General features: G+C 41.7%; 1 protein-coding gene across 1 annotated transcript in view; it reads left to right on the forward strand.

Moving 5' to 3' along the window:
• The window catches only part of LOC132869259 (heparan sulfate glucosamine 3-O-sulfotransferase 6-like), a 35,624-nt gene extending 11,422 nt beyond the window's left edge, over positions 1-24,202 (forward strand). The window contains exon 2 of the mRNA XM_060902596.1: positions 23,526-24,202. Coding sequence (XP_060758579.1) covers positions 23,526-24,144 — 619 coding nt within the window. The 3' untranslated portion in view covers positions 24,145-24,202. The remainder of the gene's footprint in view (positions 1-23,525) is intronic.
• Positions 24,203-26,420: the final 2,218 nt, after the last annotated feature.

Below are 26,420 nucleotides of genomic sequence, written 5' to 3' on the forward strand. Positions count from 1 at the left end.
GAGAGAGAGAGAGAGAGAGAAGAGAAGAGGTTGTCTGTTGTCCTGCCGTCGGGATAGCCGCCAAATGGTCCTCCACCAGCTTGATTGCCTGCTCCAGCGACGCCGGGCGGTGGCACTGGACCCACTCTGCGGTTCCCGCTGGTAAGCGCATGACGAACTGCTCCAGTACCACCTGGTCGATGAGTCCCTCGGCGTCGCGGTTGTCGGCCCTCAACCACTGCCAGCAGGCGTCCCAGAGTTGCTGGCCAAACGCGAACGGCCAGCCGACTTCCTCCAAGCGCAAAGCACGGAAGCGCTGACGTTGTTGCTCAGGGGTGCATCCCAGACGCTGGAGGACGGCCCGGCGAAGGTCCGTGTAGGCCAGCCGGCGGTTGGCGGGGAGCTGTAGCACGGCCAGCTGCGCCTCTCCCGTTAGCAGGGGGAGGAGGCGCGCCGCGCGCTGTTCCACCAGCCACCCCAAGGTCTCTGCTACCTGCTCAAAGAGCGTGATGAATGCCTCGGGGTCATCCTGCGGGCCCATCTTCGTGAGGGTGAGGGGGGAAGGGCCCGCGGCGGTGGAGATGGTGGACCCCGCCGACACGAGGAGGTGCCGGAACGCCCGATGATCTTCCTGTTGCACCAGCACCAGGGCCTTGAACCGTTGTGCTTGCTCCTTTCGGAGGGCGAGCAACACCTGGTGCTGGCTCTGTTGGGCCATGGTGAGGGCGTGGATCAGGTCGGCGAAGGTGGAGGACTCCATGGGGCTGTTCTCTTCCGTGCTCGGCTCCCGGGTTTCGGCACCACTGTGACAGTTTGTGTAGGTGGGTGGAGCACAGAAGGACGGCAGGACAGAACTGAGTTCACAAAACTGGCTTTTTTTCAGCTTTTCAGCCTATACGCACTCTCTCACACACCCAGACACACACACATCAGTCATCTGGTTGAGGAGAGAGCTCCCTCTGCTCTCGCTCTCTCTCCTTAAATAGGGCGCGGTCACTGGGAAGACACACAAACACATTAATTAACGGCAGGTGTAGTGATTCTGCCACTTACCTTCCCCGACTCCGCCCTCCTGTCACAGACCGATGCTTGACCACGCCCCCGCTGCCACAATATGTCATTCAGGTCTGGGATGTATTTCATATTAAACATATGAGTTTTTCAACACAAAAAGATAAACTTCATATCTTCAAGCCAACATGTGAATTTCTTTTTATTATATAGAAACATTCACAAACAAAAAGTACCCAAATTTATCAAAACAATTTATGGCTATCCTCATGGGTCCCTTAGCAAAAAGAAGTTTATTCAAGTGTACTATGAGTATACTTATTTTTTACTAAAACTGAGGAAGTATACTTGAAGTTGACTTTTTATAAACTATATTTTATATACTTAAGAATAGTATAGTGAAGTATACTTGGCTTATACTGAAAAGTATAAACAAAAGTCTAAGACTAAGTACATTAATACTAAGACTTACACTTATACTTTAATACTAAAACTTATACTTTAGTATACTTTTTACATTTTTCTGCCACAAAGTACTAATACTGAGTATATCTTGCTCCAAGTGCATAATAAGGTCAAGTCATTGACTCATGCTTAACATTTAATTTATCTCATCTCATTATCTCTAGCCGCTTTATCCTTCTACAGGGTCGCAGGCAAGCTGGAGCCTATCTCAGCTGACTACGGGCGAAAGGCGGGGTACACCCTGGACAAGTCGCCAGGTCATCACAGGGCTGACACATAGACACAGACAACCATTCACACTCACATTCACATCTACGGTCAATTTAGAGTCACCAGTTAACCTAACCTGCATGTCTTTGGACTGTGGGGGAAACCGGAGCACCCGGAGGATACCCACGCGGACACGGGGAGAACATGCAAACTCCACACAGAAAGGCCCTCGCCGGCCCCGGGGCTCGAACCCAGGACCTTCTTGCTGTGAGGCGACAGCGCTAACCACTACACCACCGTGCCGCCGTTTTCAACATTATGTCTTGTGATTTTGTAAATGCATCACACTCTTGTGTACATACAGTATGAGTAAACTTTAAGAATACTTGAAGGAGTATATTCCCAGTATATAAATAGTAAGCTACAAGTAATATGCCAAGCAAACTTAAAGTATAACAAGTAAACTAGTGAAATAACCAACGTTTATAACAGTATACTTAAAGTATACAATAATAAACTAAAAATAGGGACTCGAAATATATAACTAGTACAATGGCAGTATATCAATAAGTGTACTTGTGGTATACTTTAAGCATAAGAGAGGGATATACCAAGTACACTGATAGTATATAGATGAGTGTACTTGTTTTATACTTTAAAGTGTACTTTAGCAAACTTAAAATGAACTTTAAAGTATACTTTTATAAACTTGAAATGTTCCAATTTATTCCGAAAAAGTATTAAATTTGTATACTTTCTAGTACACTAAAAGTACATGGTCTGTAGTATACTTGCTATACTTATACTGAAGCATACTTAATAAAATGAACTTTAAGTATACTACTTATATTGGAAAGTATGTTATTCAACATCCTGAATGTAGTTCATATGAAAAATATGAATATACTGTTTATTTATATATATATATATATATATATATATCACGGGCGATTGCTCTAAGACAACGAGGGAGGCTCAGCCTCCTCTAAAAATGACGAACATTGTGTAGGATGAATTGCGCTAGGCTTATGTTCTAGCTGACCTTATAACATTGCTATTTCAGATCCAGAATCATAGAAATATATGTGCTCAACCCAACTACAGTGCGAAATCATTCTGTTATAACTTTCCCCAGTTCGCCTAATGTGTGCCTGAGTTTCTCCCCCTCGTGACAGCGCGATGCAGCCCAGCCTCAGTGCACTTCAATGGCATTTGGGAGCGATGCGCTTTTCAATATCAAAATGCAAGACAATTATTGGACAAATACTGCGAAAACGCCCGCCCACGGAGTCTCACGGACTTCCAGCCTCAGTGGACTTCAATGGCATTTAGGAGCTATGCGCTTTTCAATCTCAAAATGCAAGATGGTTATTGGACAAATACTGCGAAAACGCCCGCCCACGGACTCCGAGCCTCACAGTGGGAGGGACATGGCAGTTTCCACGAGGAGACTGGTGATTGGTGAAAGCGGCCGAATATTTTCTTTGATTGACAGCTCGCTTCAAATATAGACAGGCAGCGGTGAATCTCAGTTCCGTCCCATGCGGATTTGCAAGTGCTGTGGTGTATTGTAAGAGATCAGCTTACATTTCGAGTTCATTCATTACATATGGTTTCTACCAGCTTTTTTAGCTTGTATATATTTTCATTGTAAATAAAGTGTAAATATAGTGTTGTCAAGTTTGCTATCTTAGTTCCAGAAATTTTGTTTATTTGAGTGACTGAACTTGAACTTGAGGGGGCTAGTCAGCTAGCAAGAAAGCTGCGCACGGATGCCAAGCATTGCTGATTTAATTTTGGCGAAGCCATTTGCCAGTCCTCCTTTCGAGGAAAAAATTAAAATTAAAGAGCAGGGTAGACCAACGCCTCAAACTGACTTGGTGAAAAAGGTAGGGAATAATACTCGTTCCTTTCAGCTCTCCTGGTACGAGAAAGTGAATTGGCTAACAGCAAGTGACCCACATCAACAACAGTAAATAGGCTACTTTAGTAACATGTCATGGATGGACCAAAAATATAGAATCTATTTAAAATGTTTATGCTGAGTATATTATATTGGAATATATATTTTTCTGGATATGAATTAAACACAGCTACAATTTGGAAAACATTTTTAAACAAAAACACAGCCGAGAACATTTCACACTACAGACCTGGATTAAAAGTGAAGGGTTATCAAAATTGTCAATAAAACATTTCTCAGTCAAAATAAGTAAAATATAGGGAAAGTGTCATTGAATGAAATGTGTGGCACCCAGCTCTATGTTTGGCTCCCCAAGGTCAGTGCTTGTGCCTATTCCAGAACACTCTGCTGTTACTGCTGAGGTTCCTGACAAAGAGCTGCTTTCAATAATGATCAATTTTTAAACAACATGCCACAATTTTAAAATATAAAATGTTAAAATATACCCCGGGCGGCACGGTGGTGTAGTGGTTAGCGCTGTCGCCTCACAGCAAGAAGATCCGGGTTTGAGCCCCGGGGCCGGCGAGGCCCTTTCTGTGCGGAGTTTGCATGTTCTCCCCGTGCCCGTGTGGGTTTCCTCCGGGTGCTCCGGTTTCCCCCACAGTCCAAAGACATGCAGGTTAGGTTAACTGGTGACTCTAAATTGACCATAGGTGTGAATGTGAGTGTGAATGGTTGTCTGTGTCTATGTGTCAGCCCTGTGATGACCTGGTGACTTGTCCAGGGTGTACCCCGCCTTTCGCCCGTAGTCAGCTGGGATAGGCTCCAGCTTGTCTGCGACCCTGTAGAACAGGATAAAGTGGCTAGAGATAATGAGATGAGATGAAAATATACCCCCCCCCAACACCACCATCATGTATATTGGACAGTAGGCTAATGGGCCAAAAGAACCTGTTATTTCACAGTTTGTGACCCTGCCAACAATCAGCCAGATCAGAGGCAAGAGTATGGGCAAAATTGATGTGATTTTTCTTTTTTCTTTTAAAATCTGGAAATATCGTAACCAACCAGCCTCCCCTGTTTGAAAGACTACCTGCCGCCACTGATATATATATATATATATATATATAGCTGTATATATAGCTATAGCTGGATAGTACAGTGGTAATGCTCACTGACTACGACGTGGGAGATCGGGGTTCGAATCCCGGTCGGGGCAAAACATCATCCAGTAAGGCATCCTTAGGCAAGACCCCTCATGATATATCAGCCTACCTCAGGAATTAGTGAAGACATAACTGATAGAGTCATACCGGCTCAGACGTCGCCCGGGTCAACAAGGTCTGCGTCAGTTGCTAGGGAACCAGGGCAAACTGATGAGAAATTTGTTCTACTGGAACAAGACATCGATGGACGAGGACAGAAAATATGGATTTACTGGAATGCTACTATACAAGCAATCCCAGAGAGAGGGGATACATGCAGCGAATGTGGGACCATTGGATACTTCAAAACCCACAATCAAGGCTAACAAAGAAACAGCTATTAGCCCAGTGTTCCAACATCCGTAATCGAAATCCACTATCACAACTAGAGATTAATGAAATACAACTGGAAACCTGGAGCCCCCGACGAATACCAAAGCTGAGTTGACAAGTACCTTCAGAAGATGTGAATGCTGCTCTGAAGACAATCTCCACAAGAACCATCACTGAGACCAACAAGCTGATACACAGTACAGCAACAGTAATCATGGAGATGCTTGGACACAAGGTGGGCTCGGGACATAACAAACAGTATCCACCAAGATAAAGGCAGCACGGAGAGAAGCCAGCTAGCTGAACTACAGAAAGGGAACATGGTGAATAAAGGGGCACCCAGGAAGTACAACTCACTATCCATACCAGAGGCACTCGAAACTGCCAAACAGCAACTAACAGCTCTGGCTACCCGGTTGAAGAGATACACCAAGGAGGGAGAGGCCAGGAGAATAAACAAGCTGTTCTCCACTGAACCAAGGTGTACTCTCAGTGGCAGGGGAACAACAACCGGTCAGACCCACCAAGAGCTGAGGTGGAAAAATACTGGAAAGACATATGGGAAAGAAAGGCATCACACAACACCGATGCCCAATGGTTAGTGGACCTAAGAGCTGACCACAGCAACCTCCCAGAACAAGAACCAGTAACCATCTCAATGGCAGACGTCCAAGAAAGAGTGTCAAAGATGAAGAGCTGGACAGCACCAGGCCCCGATATGATCCATACGTACTGGCTGAAAAAGCTAACCGCACTCCATGAACGCCTAGCAGCACAGATGAACCAGCTGCTGAGGGATGAGACCCACCCAGAATGGCTAACCCAAGGCAGGACAGTCCTAATCATGAAGGACCCCCAGAAGGGACCCATCCCATCCAACTACCGGCCAATTACCTGTCTCTGCACAACATGGAAGGCCCTGTCAGGCATCATTGCAGCAAAAATGAGTAAGCATGTGGCTCAATACATGAGCAAGGTACAGAAAGGGATTGGCAGTAACACCAGAGGAGCCAAGCACCAGCTACTGGTCGATAGAACAGTCGCCCGAGACTGTAAGAAGAGACAGACCAACCTGTGCACTGCCTGGATTGACTACAAGAAAGCCTACGACTTAATGCCACACACATGGATACTGGAATGTCTGGAACTGTATAAGATCAACAGGAACCTAAAGACCTTCATCCAGAACTCAATGGAAATGTGGAAGACAACCCTAGAGGCCAACCCAAAACCCATTGCCCAAGTCAACATCAAGTGTGGCATATACCAAGGAGATGCGCTATCACCACTGCTGTTCTGCATAGGCCTGAACCCCCTCAGTCGGATCATCACGAAGAGCGGCTACGGGTACCGATTCTGTAGTGGGGCAACAATCAGCCACCTGCTCTACATGGATGACATCAAGCTGTATGCCAGGAACGAGCGAGAAATAGACTCGCTGATCCACACCACCCGGATCTACAGCGATGACATAGGGATGTCATTCAGATTGGACAAGTGTGACCGGATGGTCTCAAAGAGAGGCAAGATGATCCGGACTGAGGGGATTGACCTACCAGAGGGCAACATAGGTGATATCCAAGACAGCTACAAGTACCTTGGCATCCCACAGGCTAATGGAAACCATGAAGAGGCCACAAGGAAGTCAACCACAGCCAAATACCTCCAGAGAGTAAGGCAGGTCCTGAAAAGTCAGCTGAATGGTAAGAACAAGGTCCGAGCCATCAACATGTACGCACTACCAGTCATCAGATACCCCGCTGGTATCATAAACTGGCCAAAGGAGGAGATAGAAGCCACAGATATCAAGACTAGAAAGCTCCTCACCATGCATGGAGGGTTCCACCCCAAGTCCAGCACCCAGAGACTATACACTCAGCGGAAAGAGGGAGGCCGAGGGCTAGTGAGCGTCAAGACCACGGTCCAGGATGAAACATCGAAAATCCGAGAATACATCAGAAAGATGGCCCCAAAGGATGAACTGCTAAGTGAATGTCTCAGGCAACAGAACCCTGATGAGAGCGCAGAGGAGGAGGAGGAGGAACAGACAACCTGGAGGGACAAACCCCTACATGGCATGTACCACCGTCAGATAGAGGAAGTGGCTGATATCAAGAAATCCTACCAGTGGCTGGATAATGCAGGACTGACAGACAGCACAGAGGCACTAATCATGGCAGCACAAGAACAGGCCATAAGCACAAGAGCCATAGAGGCCAGGATCTACCAGAGTAGATCAGACCCAAGATGCAGACTGTGCAAAGAAGCCCCTGAAACAGTCCAGCACATAGTAGCAGGGTGTAAGATGCTAGCTGGATCAGCATACATGGAGAGGCACAACCAAGTGGCTGGGATAGTATACAGGAACATCTGCAACCAGTATGGAATAGAAGTACCCAAGTCCCAATGGGCCATACCACAGAAGGTGGCTGAGAACAACAGGGCCAAGGTTCTGTGGGACTTCAACTTCCAGACTGACAAACAGATCCTGGCTAACCAACCGGACATAGTGGTGGTGGACAAAGAGCAGAAGAGGGTGGTGGTGATAGATGTGGCGATCCCAGCTGATGCCAACATCAGGAAGAAGGAACATGAGAAACTTGAGAAGTATCAAGGGTTGAAAGAGCAGCTGGAACGGATGTGGAAGGTCAAGGGTTGCGTGGTCCCCGTGGTACACACACACACACACACACACAATTACCGCCATGATTATAGGCACCCCTTGTAAAGATTAGTAAAAAGGGGTGAGAAAAATCCAACCTTTACTAGCTCACGCCACAGGTTTTCAGTGGGGTTCAGGTTCAGGAGACTGAGATGTCCATGGCAGAAGCTTGATTCTGTGGTCAGCTAACCATTTTTGTGTTGATTTGGACATATGCTTCAGATCATTGTTCTGCTGGAAGATCCAGTGGCGACCCAGTTTTAGTTTCTTGGCAGAGGCAGCCAGAGTTTGACTTAAAATGTCTTGGTATTTCATGGAGTCCATGATGCCATGTATCCTAACAAGGTTTCCAGGGCCTTTGGAGGAAAAATAGCCTCAAATATCACAGAACGTCCACCATATTTTACAGTTGGGATCGGGTTCTTTTCATTATAGACATCCTTCTTTTTACACCAAACCCACTTTGAGCATTTATTGCCAAAAAGCTCCATTTTTTACATCAGACCAGAGAACACGGTTCCAGTCAAAGTTGTAGTAGTGTTTCACAAACTTCAGGTGCTTGCATTTGTGGTTAACTGACAAAAAAGGCTTGTTTCTGGCATACCTTCCAAATAATCTGTCAGCATAGAGATGGCATCAGATGGTGGTTTTGGAGACTTGGAAACCCCAAGATTTTACTTTTGCTTGTAATTCACCAACAGTGATCTTTGGGGATTTTTTTTTTGCCTCTCTTACCATCCCCCTCACTGTACATCAAAAAAAGTCAAAGTCCTTCCCCTGCCAGGACTTGGCCTTCCCAGGCAGTCTCCCATTCCAGTACTAACCAGGCCCTTAAGGCACGTTGGGCAGCGCTGATCTCTGCTTCTATAGCCCTCGGTCTCTCACCTATAAAGCTAGTGTTACAGTGGGGCCTGGTCCTCTGGTAACTGCAAGAGTTTGACTCCCCACTCTCATCTATATTGCAGCATGCCTTGCCAGATGTCAGTAGGTACCATTTTTATGATGGTCTTTGGTATGTCCCAACCATGAGTAGAACTCACGATCTTACGATGAAGAAGCAAACATGCTAACCACTAGGCCAGCTCATGGTCCTCACTATATGTAGGGGCAAAATAAGCTTGGATCCTCTTCCAGGTTCTAGCTGATGTCCACTTTTTTTTATGATTATTGTCCTAAAAGTAGAAATGGACATTTTCAGGTAAGTAGCTATTTTTATAACCATTCCCTGACTTATAAAGGTCAACACACTTCTCTCACGAACTCTGTTGGAGGACATTATGTTTTTGCCTCCATTTGTTTGCTTCTCTGCTTCCTGACGTAACTCAAAAAGTAATGAACAGGTTTTGACGAAATTTTGAGGAAAGGTGGGTGATGGACCAAAGAACATGAAATTAGATTTATTTATATATATATATATATATATATATATATATATATATATATATATATATATATATGAATAAGAAAAGAAGCATTACTCTTTTGTTTTTAGGTGCTAGTAATGAAAACTTTGATCCATATACAGTATACTGTGTATATATATATATATATATATATATATATATATATATATATATATATATATATATATATATACAGTATACTGTATATGGATCAAAGTTTTCATTACTAGCACCTAAAAACAAAAGAGTAATGCTTCTTTTCTTATTCATCATTTTCCAGTGACATTCAATGTCATGTTAACAAGAAAAAACAACATAGAGTGAGTGAACACAGCAAACATTGGACTCAAAGTTCAAGAATGCAATGCAGATATATAGTGCATTTGAGCTGAGTTATGGCAGAGATTCGGATTGACTAGTTAGCTATCTACAAGACGACAAGTGTGATGGCATTGACAGCGGTATTAGGACAAAAGCTTTGGGAGCTGATTTGTTTGAGCAGAATGTACAGATGAGAAGATGACAGAGCTGGACAGACTAAAGGACTAAAGCACTGCTGCAACATTCTGTTCAGGTAGAGCTGAAACAAGAGCTAAGTCCCACGGCACCACTATCAGCAGGTAGTCAAAAAGCATTGTGGGTAAGGTATGAAACTGATAACCAAAGTGAAAATTACCAGTATGTCAAAGAAAGACACTTAAGCTAAAAATGGCAACTCAAAATTTCATGACAAAATAAACCTTGGACACCACTGAAAATGATGTTATTAATAAAGATTCATATGCAAGTCGTTCGGTGTGGATTTTGTTCTATAATACTGTGATTGTTGATGACCATGTTTCTTATAAATCTGTTTCAGTGAAGTCCAGGCAAAGCTGGTTGACATGAACGCTTAACATAAACAGTTTAATAACCCTTCAAAATGATTCCAGAGTGCACAAATTCTCTAAGGTCAGTCAACATTGGAAAGGTTTAACAGTGAAGGAAGTGGTTCTGTGTGGAGTCTGCTTGCACATCATTTGAAAAGTGTCAGCTTTATAGAAGGAAACACCATGGGAGCCAATATTCTCAATCCCATATGGTCAGAATTACCATTATATGAGGTGTATTGTGGTTCATATTTCAGAAATATCCAAGAATTTTGAGGAGATCTCAGTCACAGGCTCTCTGCTAATCCAATGCTAATAAATCACACAGGAAGAGATACTTATTGATGTAAAAAAAATAGCACTAGCCAATATGAAATGGCAAATCTCTCTGATGCTCTGTTGTCATGCTTGGTTGGTTTGCCATGCCCACAAAGAATAACATTAAGTTAGACTTGTGGAAACCATTCAACAAAATCAACATGCAACAGCTAAGTGCAATTGTACTATTACTTTTATTTTTTTTAAATCATACACTTCAAATTAAAAATCTACTTCCAAATCATATGTAAAAGTAGCCTAGTAAACTAGACCCAACCGCCTAGCGGCCAAAAATATTTTTTGCCTAGCGAATGGGTCTAGCCTCGCACCATATAAACAAAAACACCCCGGGCATCAAATCGTGCCCGCCAATCACAACGCAAGGGTTTTGTTTGGATTCTTTGGACGGGCTTTTGCAGGAGTGACGACAAAGCTGCGCGACGCTAGAGAAAGCACAACAGTAAAGATGGCTTCGGGCTAGTGAACAGCGCGCATTTGACTCCGCTTTGGAATCAGTTTTAGAAGAATTAGACTTGGAGTTTTTGTTGAAACATGAGCAGGAAGAGGCTCTCCGCTCATTCCTTTTCAAGAAGGACGTTTTCGCTGTTTTGCCGACCGGCTATGGCAAAAGTCTGATCTACCAGCTGGCTCCGCTCGTAGCCAAAAGGATGGGGCTAGTTTGTGCAGTACGAAGAATTAATAAACAGCTTTGAAACATTACTTTTTGATTATTTCTTATTTTTCCGTTATTTTAAATTTAAGGGAAATTATTTCACCAAACACCACTAAATAAAAACTCTCAAAAACAGTTTAAGCAAACCCTTGAAAAACACTTGAAAAAAATAAGTGTATGTTAAGTATGTGGTACAGACTCCAAACTTGTGGTCATTATCTCCAAACTTCTTAATATCTAGAACCTGTTTATTAATTAATACGCATTTTGAAAAATTATTTTATTTCAAGGGCTCCCCCACTGCTTTCTGTTGCTCTGACTACGTCACAGTCACTGTTGCGCTGATTGGTCAGAGCGTTGGCCTATACGCACAGAGACAGTTTGAAAGACAGCGGTTTGTTCCTCCTACCCGCTTCGGAAATGTCTACGGATCGAGGCCAGACTAAATATTCACATTTAGTCTGGCTTGCCAGGTTAATGTAAAAGAGAATATATTATATAAATGTATTATTCTATAGGTATTGATGTCAAAATACAATGTAGTGAGCAGTTTCCAAAAGCAATTTTATCCAGAAAATGTAAAGAAATTTTGTTTCATGGGGGAAGCCATGGCTTAATAGTTAGAGAAGCAGCTTTGGGACCAAGAGATTACTGGCTTGAGTCCCTGGACCAGCAGGAATGGCTGTAGTGCCCTCAAGCAAGGCACCTAACCTCCAACTGCTAGCCCGGAATGCTCTGTGTATGTTGTACGTCGCTATGGATAAGAGCGTCTGCTAAATGCCTGTAATGCTTCCTTTATACTTGAGTATAATCACTGTAAAATGTCTTTGGAGTTACTTTTTAACATATTAAGACTGCAGTGGGATAAAAATTCCTGGTCTGGCTTCTTAATGCCAAAGATGTTCCTTACCACAGTGGCATGAACATAAATTTCCTTTTCTTACCTCTGTGTGGTCCTTTATGGGTGCTGGAACTTGGGGCAGAAGGTACTTAGTTGTAAGTCAGAACCACAGTCTCAAAGCTAATGTTTAGCACCCAAACAGCAGGCCCACTGTGGCCCTTGAATTGAGTTTTTTGTCCCATGGGAATTTAAGAAAAAGTCTCATCTTATAGGAGTATTGAAACTGCTTCGAGTTATGAATTTGAAAGTTTATTCTGTTCAACCCAGTAGCCTCAGGATGTTTTCAGCTAGATCAGAAATGGTGTTTTGAATATTCTCACAGTGCCTATTTATCGTCACCATCCTCCATCCTTAGGCCATGTTTGTCTTTGTCTATCACTGTACTTGCATGTCTGGTGCTTTGTCTTGCCTGGCTGTCCAAGACTTCAGCCTTTTTTCTGAAGATGAAACCTGTGAGACAAGCTGCTATCATGTAAAACCATAAGCACTTTCTAGGTTATGACTACGTTTTAGAATATGACTATGACTATAGACTTATGTCTATGACTTTCATAGACATTACAGTCAGATACTGGATTGAGACCAGAGGACCTAGAATCTGCAATGAGAAATCGAGACATCTGGAGTGCCATTGTGATTCGAGAGGGAATCTCGACATAAGAAGTAAGAAGAAGTTAGACTATACTTTTAGAAATAAATGTTAACTCTATAATGCAGCTTTTCCTTCAGGTAGAGTTTTTCCACCAGGATGGTGCCAGTGCAAGGCTAGTTCTGTCTTGGTGCCTTTTGAGAACCGGACCACATTTCAGTAGGTTTGAGAGATGTTTGGGTTATTTCTGTTGAAATGTTACCAGGGTAAATCCATCCATTATCCGTAACCACTTATCCTGTGCAGGGTCGCAGGCAAGCTGGAGCCTATCCCAGCTGACTATGGGCGAGAGGCAAGATCATCGCAGGGCTGACACATAGAGACAAACAACCATTCACACTCACACCTACGGTCAATTTAGAGCCACCAATTAACCTAACCTGCATGTCTTTGGACTGTGGGGGAAACCGGAACACCCGGAGGAAACCCACGCAGATATGGGGAGAACATGCAAACTCCACACAGAAAGGCCCCGTTGGTCACGGGGCTCGAACCCAGAACCTTCTTGCTGTGAGGCGACAGTGCTAACCACTACACCACCGTGCCGCCCAGGGTAAATCCAGTAAATTGATATTTACCCTGTATTTTAATTTCTTCCTTCCTACACCACTTTTCAGCACTTCTTTTTTATGATCTCTATAATCCTTCCTTACCTTCTTCAGTTTGTTTATGATTTGTTCCATTCTTCTACTGAAGCCATACTTCTCGAGCTCTCACTTTATTTCCTCATATACCTTGTTCTTCCTTACAGTTCCTGCAAGTTGCTTTTGCATTTCTGTGAGGCCCAGAGTGCCAACAAAGTGTTGGTCTCTTCCACAGGCTACTGCTGGCTTGACATTTCAATGCTGCTTTCACTTATGTTTTATGAAAATGGCGGCAAAAGTCTTGCAGCAGCCCCTCCCATAGCCATTGACGTCAATGGTTCCAACTTTGGGACAAGCAATTTTGTGGTGCCATGCTGGTGCTGGTGTTTTGGCACTGGCACCAGTCTTTTACAGTTGAAATATGTGGAACCGGTTCTAGATTAGATGCCGGCGGTGTACCAGTGAAAAATGGTAAAGGGAAAGCCCTTAATAGTTTTCTGTCAAATCCTACAAGAAAATTATTTCCAAAGAGTGTTCCAAGGAGAATGCCATTCAGAAGCAAACTGCCCTTAACTATCCCAAAATTGTACAGTCCTCTCTCCATACCTCATTGTACTCTTTTCATTTATTACTTTAATTGTATTGTTTTGTAAAATGCTCACAAATTAATGTTCACACATTTCGGAAATGATAACCATTTGCTGTGGTAGACATCCAGACACATTCATAACATTCCCATTGGCTTTAGCATCCTCAGTAACATTTTACTGCGAGCACTTGATGGCCTGTAATAACAGTAGTGTTAGCAGTGCCGACTGTACCTTTTGTTCACATGAACATTTTTCTTTAAAGTGATTATCATGTTGACAGTGAAAACTTATTCAAGTTTCTGCCAACTAAAATACAATCAGGAGCCTTTATAACTGATATGTCTTTAATGGTAACAGTCCAAAAACAAGAATTTGCTTAATTTCAACGTTTAATTTCAAAATCCTAAACAGCAATATAAACTGTCTTTGCATGACTCTAGGGATACAGATGTTGTATAGCATTTACACACACACACACACACACACACACACACACACACACACACACACACACACACACAAAAAAAAAAAAAATCATAGTAAACACTGAAATAAGGCAGCAGTCAGTGTACATTCATACATTCAGTGTGGTAGAAGTGATATCACGCCACAATTAAGTTATACAACAATGCGGCTCTCATTTTAGGGTACTTAGGACGTTACTATAGTTCAAAAACAAAACATCTGGTGGGTGCAGAAATAATAAGCACATTCTTTTATTTTATAATTTTCACAAGCTTATTTTGGTTGTCGTTTGGTTTCTCAAATTCACTTAGATTTCTCAGGCTTTCGAACGCACCAGCTGTAGCTGGCAGTGATGATGGCGGTTGGCCCTTAACAAAGAGGTGATTTAAGTGGGCTAAATGGCTAAACGCTAGGGAATGAATGGTGGTGAGCTTTTATGATCTGGATGGAAAGAAACTCTGTAATCAGAAGCAAATTGCTCCTAGTGGGACGTAGACTCATATTCTCAAAACAGCAGGAAGTTGTCTGTCTAACAGTACCAGTCAGCTCTTTCCTGGTAATCTGTACTCCATATGATCAAGGACAAGGTACAAAGTTGTCCACAATTTATGATGAACAATAACCACTGAACGTTCAAAAAATAATAATCCACCCTGAATGGCTTGCACATTAATATGTACTGTTTAATCAACATGTGATGATCATTTGTACAAAAAATTTATATTATGATTAATTTCCAAGTCAAGTGGTTTGGTTTAAACTTCTTTCATTCAAATCTTGGTCAATTTTCACTTTGGCTAACAGTTTCCTATATTACCCACATATCCTACCTTTCTACATTTTGCTTTAAAGCTAACAGCAAGACCTGACCGTTACTTATTATGTTTGAGAGCTTTTTTTTCTCCTATTAATGCCATTGTAACTGCACTTGTAATGTCCCCCTGTGATGTTAGCATAGCAGACAACCACGAACTAGGAATAACAAAAATACAGCACCAACCAACAGATTAGCACTAGAATTGCTAAACAGATCACAAATATTTCAATATGATGAGCTTTTGGGCGGAATATTCCTTTCAAAGTAAAGCACTGGTGCTTACAATAATTCTAAATTTATGTTTGAGGAAGTTAAGTAACACACTGTCAGTAAATTGAGTTATGCAATAAGTTTAGAATAACACGAATTTTTCCTAATGTGTGCTGCAATGATTTCTCCCCTTGCTCTCAGCTCAGTGCTATGCTGAAACTGTTCTATCATCAGAGTGTTGGCTTGTAGTACTCGAGCCCAGGACTTGGACTCGAGTTCGACTCGTGTCCTAATTTTAAGGACTCGTGACTTGACATTGACTTGAGCACTGAGGACTCGGACTCGTGCATTAACTGCATTCGGACTCATAAATTGGAGATGAGGACTCAGATTTTTTCTTTATTTTTTGTAACATGCCATAATAATTTGGTATAAGATATTTATACCTACATTAATTTTTATACTCATTTCGTGCAAGAGTGTCACACCTGCATGCCTTGGCGCGTGCATCAGATAGGGTGCGCTCTGGACAGCACGTGCGCCAAGCAGACTTGCACCTGCACAGGATTAAGGCGCAATCAGCGTGCCTATATAAAAACTGTGAAAACGCACTTACTTTGCAAAGTATTGAGTTGCGTTGCTGACACATTACCTAGCCTTATTTCCTTGTTTGGTTTCCTGATCCCTGATCTCCTGTTTCTTGTCTTTGATGCTGCCGAGTTTATGATCGCCTGTTTGTGCCTCGCTCGACCTACTGCCTATTTCACTGTTTTACGATTTTGCCTACCATTCTGGATTATTTACCTGTCTTCACTTGTATTAATAAATGCACCTTCTGCACTTACATCCATCTCCCAACCATCTCTGACAGAATACTTTGCACTCCCTGACAAAGAGAATGCATATTCACCTGTTCATACGTCATGTTCAGGAACAAACTAATGTTAATGGGGTTAAAACAGCCACCGTCAAATGGTGCGGTTGGAGTGTTGGACTCAACCCAGATCAATAGTGGACTAGACTCAGTCTCGACTTGAAATTTTTTTAATGACTTGGACTTGACTCAGACTTGAACTCGGACTTGGACTCAAGGTTTAGTGACTCGACTACAACACTGGTGACAGCACAGTGGATGCATAAACAAATGCAAAGTTTCTGAAATGGAGATAGGGATGGTTTTTGAATGGGTAAATGCTGTGCCATTACATAATTGTCACAAATGTAAAGTGGAAAGAGATGCTGTCTATTTATTTTTTCACGTTACTTCATCTTTTGTACTGCAGTATGTTCAGAAAAGGTCCACTGAAGTTGTGGTTTGTATTTAAACTGTGTCCTCTAGACAGGCCACTGGCTGAACACATTCCCTACGAATCTATTTTCCTAAAGCGTATTCTCAATGTAAAATGTAAATGGTTATTTTTAATCCTGTGAGAGAACAGTTAATGATTTTTCTTGGTGCCATGGCCACATTAATTATGAATGAATTCACCAAGACAACTTTCAGTCAATCCCTGATGTCTTATCAGAAGACTTTTCTGAGTCACTGAAGAGGAGATCAGGGACACAGACGTGCACAGACATGCAGTCACATAACCTTGATCTCTTTTGGTCCTTCTCTTTGCTTGTCTTCCACCTCACACCTTGGAGACAGACACATTGATCTGCAGCAATTGAGGCATTGAGACACAGAAACACAGATATGTGAGCCTACATTAAGGTGGTATCTGTAAATCTATGATAAATCGTAGATATTCTTTTTTTTCTTTTTACTTGCATAGGCAACTTCAAAAATGGCCCATTCCAATATATTTAGGATATTTTTTTAAAAATCCTTCTTTTTCCTGTCATGTATAGTCTAATACTGTAAACTTTCACCACTGCTGAGAGCACATGTTAATGTTCAAATGCACTCACTCTAGATAGAGAATGATACATGGTTTCTGTGGTCAGTCTCTAAAACCAATATTTATGTAAGCAAGGATTCTGTGCATGTCCTTGATATAATGTGCACACAACATACATGACTTCCCATCATGATTGCTGTCAAACTCACTCTACATGTCAGTAATAAACCATACTGAACAGAAAACATACAGTTCTGGATATTCTCCAACAAAGAGCACTTAATGAACTCCATGTGGTAGCTATATGGATCGGGTGCAATTAATAAGGTGTAATTAGTGTGGTGGAAGATAATTAAATATTTGTAGTAACTTAATTTGCTCATTCTGGATGTTTAAGGCAATTCACATCAATGTCAAGCATGAATACTTTCAAACTAGGGCTGGAATGATGTGAAAAACTGAGGATATTGTTCCTGTAAAATCTCAATACTGCTGTTTTTGCTATCTACTGATAACTTAATATTATCATAAAGCACGACATTACATCAACATTATGCTAGAATTTTACCTTAAAATATCGGCTTCAAAATCATTTTAATGGTACAATTACTTGTAATAGGGAGAATGGTTTGTCTTCCATTCCAAGTCCACAGCTGGTTTGCCAGTTATAGCACTATGTAACTCTGGTGGTGTGTCCCTGAGACCTTGTGTGAGAACTGCATAACGCTTTACAGCTCCATGAAAACTGCGTAATGCTTTACAGCACCAGAGGCAGATTCCAAAATTGGGCAGCAACCCTACACATAAGAAGAAGCTAAGTCACTATTTTTGGTACAGACATCATGGCAGTTGAGGCAAAGAGACCAAAGAAGATGCTGTCAGAGGAAGCCAGGAAGAGAAAAAGTGAAAGTGACCAATCAAGAGACCGGAAAAGATTAAATCTTGGACTGGCTTTTACTCATTGGTGAGAGCTAAGAGAGATAAAAGCCTGTAAGACAGATGGTGAGCTGAGATTCTTTCTGTTGAACTAGTAAGTAATATTACATTAGCTGCCTTGCTATGTGTTGTGTTGTTGCACTTGCTTGATGCCATAAGCCAAATACAAGCCATAAGACAGACTTCCTACACATTTTCCATTTCAAACTTCCAGACTTTTCCATTCTCTAATTCCCAGACTTCACAGTACAATTTTCAGACCATATTTGATGCCAGAGAACAAATAACTAGATGTTTATTATTTAAATAAATAGCCGTGTTAGCAAAGTGGTTGACTTGCTAGCTTTGGCTCATCAACTAAGTCAGTCCATTTTGACAGAGGTTTAGGTGCTAGCTACATCTTGAGGTAATGTTAGCAAACTTGCTAGATAACACTTGGGCATCGGAACTAGTAATAAGTGCTCTTGTGTTAGTTGCTGTCTCGCTTTGTTGATGAGCTTGCCACCCAAGTTTGCATCATTTTGTGTCAATGGCAGCCAAGTTTTATAAGGTTAATTTAGTTGACAAGCTCTTCTTTGTCCATTAGCATCCTCCAGCATTAGATATGTCGGTGTTAGAAGGGTTCAAGTTAAGTTAGTTTAGAATGCTACTATTCCGAGTTGAGTGCAATACTACAATAACTTTGACTGCCGCACAGCGAGAAAAAAGAAAGTCTGAGCATGCATGTTTACTTCAACACATAAGCAGTGATCTGCCTCATGGCTAAGGGGAAAACAATGACAATCCAACAGCAGAGTGTACATCCCTGCCAAAGATCTTTATGAAAGATTGCAATATAAGCTGTAACCTTATCAGTTACAACCTTATCTCAGGCTAGCATGCAAATAAATAAATTTCTCTCACACCAAAATGTTTGGTCAGTCTTTGTCAATTTCATGTCAAATAAGCCTTGAAAGCTTGGAACTTTGAAAACCTATCCCAGCTAGCTTGTAATATATTACACTGTCCAATGTACAGTATATTATATGTAATATGTGCTTATATCATGTTGCCAACAACATTTTATTTGATTATACACATACTCCACATTCAAATGCTTAGGAAACAGTGTATAGAGTGTGAAACTGCAAACACTTTGACATTTTTAAAAAAATGTTATTGTTCATCTCCGATGTCACAATACATAAAACTATGCAGTCATATTTGTGGAAAAAAATCCTGTAATATTACTCTACCTTGTCAGTCAACATGGTTCTTTGGCTTCTGCCGGTTCCGCATCCTTCAGCTTGTCAGCAAAAGCACGTGTACAGCTGTCTATGAGGGGAGCTCAAAGTGTTATTTATATTTATAACAGTGGTGTAAAACTGAATTACACTCTGCAACTGTAGGGGGAGTGTACTTCTCGCATACTGTTGCTTTCAATGAGATCTTGGATTTATAAGGCTGTGTACCAAGTCACATTTGCTTTAACCTCATTGAGGATCAAAATGTTATGACTCAATATCACAGAATTAACAAATTGAACCTTAAATCCTAGATGCATGCAAGTATTAAAATGTTTGGTTTGGGGAAAAGGATCACTTTTAAATGACCCCTTTTACTTCCTAGAATTTATCAAAAGGAAAATTTTTATATTTTTGAGGGGTTTTTTTAATGAACAAGTAAAAGTAATTTATAAACATGAATTCTGTAAAAATGAAGTACATGAAGGAAAAAAGGGCGGCATGGTGGTGTAGTGGTTAGTGCTGTCGCCTCACAGCAAGAAGGTCCGGGTTCGAGCCCCGTGGCCGGCGAGGGCCTTTCTGTGCGGAGTTTGCATGTTCTCCCCGTGTCCGCGTGGGTTTCCTCCGGGTGCTCCGGTTTCCCCCACAGTCCAAAGACATGCAGGTTAGGTTAACTGGTGACTCTAAATTGACCGTGAGTGTGAATGGTTGTCTGTGTCTATGTGTCAGCCCTGTGATGACCTGGGGACTTGTCCAGGGTGTACCCTGTCTTTCGCCTGTAGTCAGCTGGGATAGGCTCCAGCTTGCCTGCGACCCTGTAGAACAGGATAAAGTGGCTAGAGATGATGAGATGAAGGAAAAAAACTCATGATCATTTTGTTATTTTCAACTCTTAAGGCAAAAAGTACCCATGCTGAATCAAAAACAAAGCAGAGCGTAACAAACATACTTACTTAAATGACAAAATGATGCAAAGGTACCAATTCACAATAAAATGATGAATCACTTTGCAAATGGCCAAGCTTTTTACTTATCAAAGAATATCAAAGCATATGTGTTTTGGGGTGGTGTAGTGGTTAGCACTGTTGTCTCACAGCAAGAAGGTCCAGGGTTCAAGCCCAGCAGCTGACGAAAAACTTTCTGTGTGGAGTTTGCATGTTCTCCCTGTGTCTGTGTGGGTTTCCTCTGGGTGCTCTGGTTTCCCCCAAAGACATACAGGTTAGGCTAATTAGTGGCTCTAAATTGATCATAGATGTGAATGGTTGTTTGTCTCTATGTGTCAGCCCTGTGATGACCTGGTGACTTGTCCAGGGTGTACCCCGCCTCTTGCCCATAGTCAGCTGGGATAGGCTCCAGCTTGTCTGCAACCCTGCACAGGATAAGCGGCTACAGATATTGGATGGATGTGTTTCTTTCACTTTTATGCATTGTATTTACACCACTTATCCATCCAGGTCATAGAGGAAGTTGGAGCCAATCCCGGCTGACTTCAGGTGAGAGGCAGGGTTCACCCTGGGCAGGTTGCTAATCTATCACAGGGCTAACACAGAGACAAACAACCATTCACACTCATGGGTAATTTAGAGTAGCTAGCTGACCTACTCTTCATGTCTTTGGACTGTGGGAAGGAACCCACACAGGCAAAGGGAGAACATGCAAATTCTGCACAGAAAGGCCCCAGTTGGCTGCAAGGTCCAAACCCAGCACCTTCTTGCTGTGATGTGACAGCGCTAACCTCTGCACCACCATGCCACCCTGTTCTTCTAATTATTTTTCTTTCATTATTGGCATGTTCTTCTTGTTTAGTATTGATTCTGGCTCATCAAGCCCTGAAAGCTAACTCCTCTTTAAGTCACTGTGTAGCCTTTTGCTAAAATTCTTTGGCATCTATTCAACATAGTGATTTTGACTTTGGCGGGCTATTTTATAAACTGTTTGGCTATTCCACAAATAAAATATTCTGTGAATAACTGGAGGAATATTAGCTTTCTTATTTTGGCTAGTTTCTTGCACACAAAATATTTCAATTCAGAACTCGCAACTCCACTGTAGAGCAAAGAGGTTCATGGAAAAGCAAACGACCTAACTGGCTATTGTATGAAGTTTGCATTATCATAATATAGTAGCAAAAATGACAAAAGGGTTTGCGAAATACTGATAAAACACACTAATTTACACTGGTAATTATGTAGTCTATTTAAGCTTTATTTAGACATTTACTGTAATTGAGTCGTGCTTGTATTTGTTCGTTGCTCCAACTGATAACATTATTGCTCTCAAAGAACTGGTATGTTGGCTCTTTAAAAAGTAGGCTATAATGATCTCATCTCATTATCTGTTTTAAGAAAAATGTTGCACCTATGCCATCAATCATCTACAGACATAACATTAATGCTATAATAATGTCTTGTCCTTCAGACCTGGGCCAAGTATCACAGCACAAAGATCATTGTTGAATGGTAGAGCAAGCATTACACTGAACACTCTCTCTCTCTCTCTCTCTCTCTCTCTCTCTCTCTCTCTCTCAGTTAAGATGATCTTAACTATGTGATGTATTTGGGAAACTATGCCCTACTTTTTTTGCTTGGTGTCTTCCAAGACATGGAGGCATGACATCTGTTACACACACACACACACACACACACACACACACACACACACACACACACACACACACAGAGTAAGGGCCTGAAACAGCAGCGACAGGGAGCAGGAAGTCTCAGGAAATTACTGTTAAGTGGTTCTTGTGGCTTTGTGGTTTTTGCTGATCAGCTCCTTATTGAGTGGAGTACTGTTTCACATGATGTTCATAAGGCCCATTTAATCCCACCGCTTTAGAAAGAAAAGAGAGATGGGTCTCAGAAAGGCATCCTCCACCATGTGATTTACCTTACAAGTTAGCAAACAAAAGCCCAAAGTCATGGTGGTTTGGCTTGAATGCGGAACTTTGGTGCATGTTTCCTATGGAATCTGCTGGTAGGCGGAGCCATGTTTTACAGTTCAATTAAGTAAAAACTGCTTATATGTAAAATTCTGAATATTTGATGCCAAGTACAAAGGCTTTCTCGGACCTTGGGGATAGTAGTGATGCGTTTTAGGTGAACTATTTGTGCTTTTTGAATTGATTCAACTTTTTTCTTCACTTGTTAAGCTACATCTAGCAAGGTTATATGCACCATGAAGTCTCTTATCTCATTCACCATTTTGCAGGGCCTAGACATTATCTGGCATTAAACCTGTTGTTTAGAAGGCTATATTACACCCTGCCTAACATCTCTCTCCTCCTCCATCTTTTATCTGTGAAATCAAAGACAACCTATTTACTGTTATTTCATCAATTGGTAATATCATGATCTACTTTGTTGTGCTACTGTATATAAAAAAATGTAAATTATAATTGCTTAAGCACAGATATTTTATGACTCAATGTAGTTGATTGCCACTTAATATAGCCTCATTTAAATGCAAAAATATCAATCAAGAATTATTGAAGGAGGTTTGGAAACAAGTTTAGTAAATCTTGCACTGTACAAGAAGGCATAAGTAGTTATGATTAATTTTTGTAAACCAGAGGTCTACATTTTTGTTTTCTTAATATTTAGGATCAAAATTTGAAGCAAATTTGTATATGAGGCTTGAAAGATTACTATTATTATTATTATTATTATTATTATTATTAACAACAATAATAATAATAATATAATAATAATGATAATAATAGGGCAGCACGGTGGTGTAGTGGTTAGCACTGTTGCATCACAGCAAGAAGGTCCTGGGTTCGAGCCCAGCGGCTGACGAGGGCCTTTCTGTGCAGGGTTTGCATGTTCTCCCCGTGTCTGCGTGGGTTTCCTCCAGGTGCTCCGGTTTCCCCCAAAGACATGCAGGTTAGGCTAATTGGTGGCTCTAAATTGACCGTAGGTGTGAATGGTTGTTTGTGTCTAGGTGTCAGCCCTGTGATGACCTGACTGAGTCCCTGGTTCAAGTTTCCCATGTTCTCCCTGTGTCTCTCCAGTTTCTTTTCATGTCCAAAAACATGCTGATAGTTGGATGCGATCGACTGGTGTCCCATCCAGGGTGTATTCCTACCTCATGCCCAATGTTCACAGCTCTAGACCCACCAAAACCCTGACTGTAGATGAATTAATCAGTGAATGAATAAGTGAGCTAAGTCAGATCTTGAAAAAGAACTAATGCCCACTACTAGGATGCATAAATCACATCTAAGATGCTTTATTTCCTGTTATGGTTTATACACTGAAATCTTCCATTTTGCAGGAACCTGATGCCAAGGACCCTTGATGGCCAGATCACAATGGAAAAGACACCCAGCTACTTTGTCACCAAAGAAGCCCCTTCCCGTCTGTGTGCTATGAACTGCAACACAAAACTCATTGTGGTGGTGCGGGACCCGGTGACCAGAGCTGTGTCTGATTACACACAGACTCGGACCAAAAGCCCTGGACTTCAGTCATTCCAGAGACTAGTGTTCAAAAACTCCAGCTCGGAAGTCATTGACACCTCATGGAGTGCTGTGCGCATTGGCATGTACGCCCAGCACCTGGAGAACTGGCTACAGCACTTCCCACTCTCCAGCTTCTTGTTTGTTAGTGGGGAGAGACTAGTAAGCGACCCAGCCGGTGAAGTGGGCCGTGTCCAAGACTTCTTGGGTCTCAAGCGCATTGTCAGTGACAAGCACTTCTACTTCAACCAGACCAAAGGCTTCCCATGTCTGAAGAAGCCAGAGGGCAGCAGTAGACCACGTTGCCTAGGGAAATCCAAGGGTAGGACTCACCCGCTTATTCCAACAGATGTGCTTCAGAAACTCAGGGAGTTTTACAGACCCTTCAACCACAAGTTCTACCAGATGAGTGGCCTTGATTTTGGCTGGGAGTGAAGCTTTGCAAGTGGATTTGGATTAAAAAGGCAACTTAACAAACACAATTTGCACATTTCATTAGCCTACATTTATTTAATTTACACCCTCTCTAAAATGGAGGAAGTGTGAATTAATATGACCAGAGGCAGTCCTAGATCGACCTGTGTTATTAGAACATTTAGTAAGTATTAAAGGGTTCTAATATGGTTAATTATGTCTTCTGGATCCTAATATTATGCAATGCACAGCATACTGTATATAATGATTACTGCAAGATGTTTCTTTCTGTTACTCATTTTGTAAAACTGAAGAAGTGTGAGGTAGATTCATTTAACCGAAAATAGTTCATGAATGATATACTGCATATAGTAATATGCCAACACTGAAATGTTTATCATGAAAAGACTTGCGACTTAAAATAGCTAACTAGTCAGAATGTTATGCCATGCACGGCATAATTCAGCCCTTTCAGACCAAGTGTATGACAGTAGTGACTTGACAAGACATATTGTTTTCAGGAAGGTTCTTTGAAATTGTTATTGGGTACTGTAATTTTTTTTACATGTAAATATATTTATCTATTGCTATTATACTGCATAAGCATAATTTGACCACTATTTTAAACTTACATCATTTATGTTTCTCACCCATCATAATTTTTTTGATTAGCCACTACTGTTACAGAACAATGTTATTTGTGTGTTTAGGAACTGTACAATAAATTACAATAATGTGATATTTTAAAAAAGGTGATTGTTGAATGCTACATATTAAAGTTTGATAGAGGGTGTCACAGTGATGCAGTAAGTAACGTTGCCACCTAACAGCTCCAGGGTCCATCCTGAACTCAGGGTACAGTCTGTGTAGAGTTTCTTATGTCCTCCCTGTGTCAGTCTGGGTTCCCTCTGGGTTCTCCAGTGTTCTTCCATTTACCAAAACATATAGGTGAATTGGGGGGCGGCACGGTGGTGTAGTGGTTAGCGCTGTCGCCTCACAGCAAGTAGGTCCGGGTTCGAGCCCCGTGGCCGGCGAGGGCCTTTCTGTGTGGAGTTTGCATGTTCTCCCCATGTCCGCGTGGGTTTCCTCCGGGTGCTCCGGTTTCCCCCACAGTCCAAAGACATGCAGGTTAGGTTAACTGGTGACTCTAAATTGACCGTAGGTGTGAATGTGAGTGTGAATGGTTGTCTGTGTCTATGTGTCAGCCCTGTGATGACCTGGCGACTTGTCCAGGGTGTACCCCACCTTTCGCCCGTAGTCAGCTGGGATAGGCTCCAGCTTGCCTGTGACCCTGTAGAACAGGATAAAGCGGCTAGAGATAATGAGATGAGATGAGATATAGGTGAACTGGTTTATAAAAATTGCCCCTACAGTAAGTTTGGATGTGCATGGATGTGGTATTATGTAATGTGCTCACATCTCATTCAGAGCATATTGAGCTTATTGTGTGTATTGATAGGCTCCTGATCCACCACCATCCTGACCAGGAAAAAGGGATTACTCAAGATGAATGAATGAATCTTTCATAGAAAAATTATGCATAGTGCAATTTGAGTTGTCTTTATCAAACTTGGCTTACACTCAGCAACTGTGCCACACATCGTATACACGTTTGGTCATTTACAGTACAGTGCTATGTAAAAACTACAGTATATGTAAAAAAAAAAGAAAAAAAATAGTAATACCTTGTGGTTTTCAATTAGATCTAATTTGGTCTTTACTCAGTTCCTACCAAAGTCTTTTCAGTATTTGCTTCATTGAAATACATGGAATCATATTGAAAATGCAAATGTATTAGACTCAACACAACATTCTTTTATATACACTCAACGAGCCTACATTTTCTGTGCTACATATTGCCTTGAGTAATGTATGTCCTTTCTGCAGAGAATGCAGGGTAATAAAAAACGGGAAACAAAAGATAAGCCTCAGGCAGAAAATGTGTAGCATCTCCTTCTGTCACCTTATTCCTTATGTCTTACTTACTGGTGTATAAGGTGCTTAGGCCTCTAATTATATAATATGTTAGAAAAGCATTGATAAAAACATTGACTCCATTTTGTTTGTAGATGATGTGCAACAGAATATGTCTGAACTGTGATAAACTTCATATACAGCAATTTTCTCTTCTCCATTTTCTGAACTTCTATTCTGTACCTGTATGTGCCTCATGCTCTTACTTCTGAGGTAGTTCGTTTTAATTCCTGCTTTAGGAAACATTTTCCTTTACAGTTTTGATTTGTGTAAGTTGTGGCTATACATGGACATATAGTGTCTTGCAAAAGTATTCATCCCCC

This window comes from Neoarius graeffei, chromosome 20, assembly GCF_027579695.1.
Source record: "Neoarius graeffei isolate fNeoGra1 chromosome 20, fNeoGra1.pri, whole genome shotgun sequence".
Classification (NCBI taxonomy): domain Eukaryota; kingdom Metazoa; phylum Chordata; class Actinopteri; order Siluriformes; family Ariidae; genus Neoarius; species Neoarius graeffei.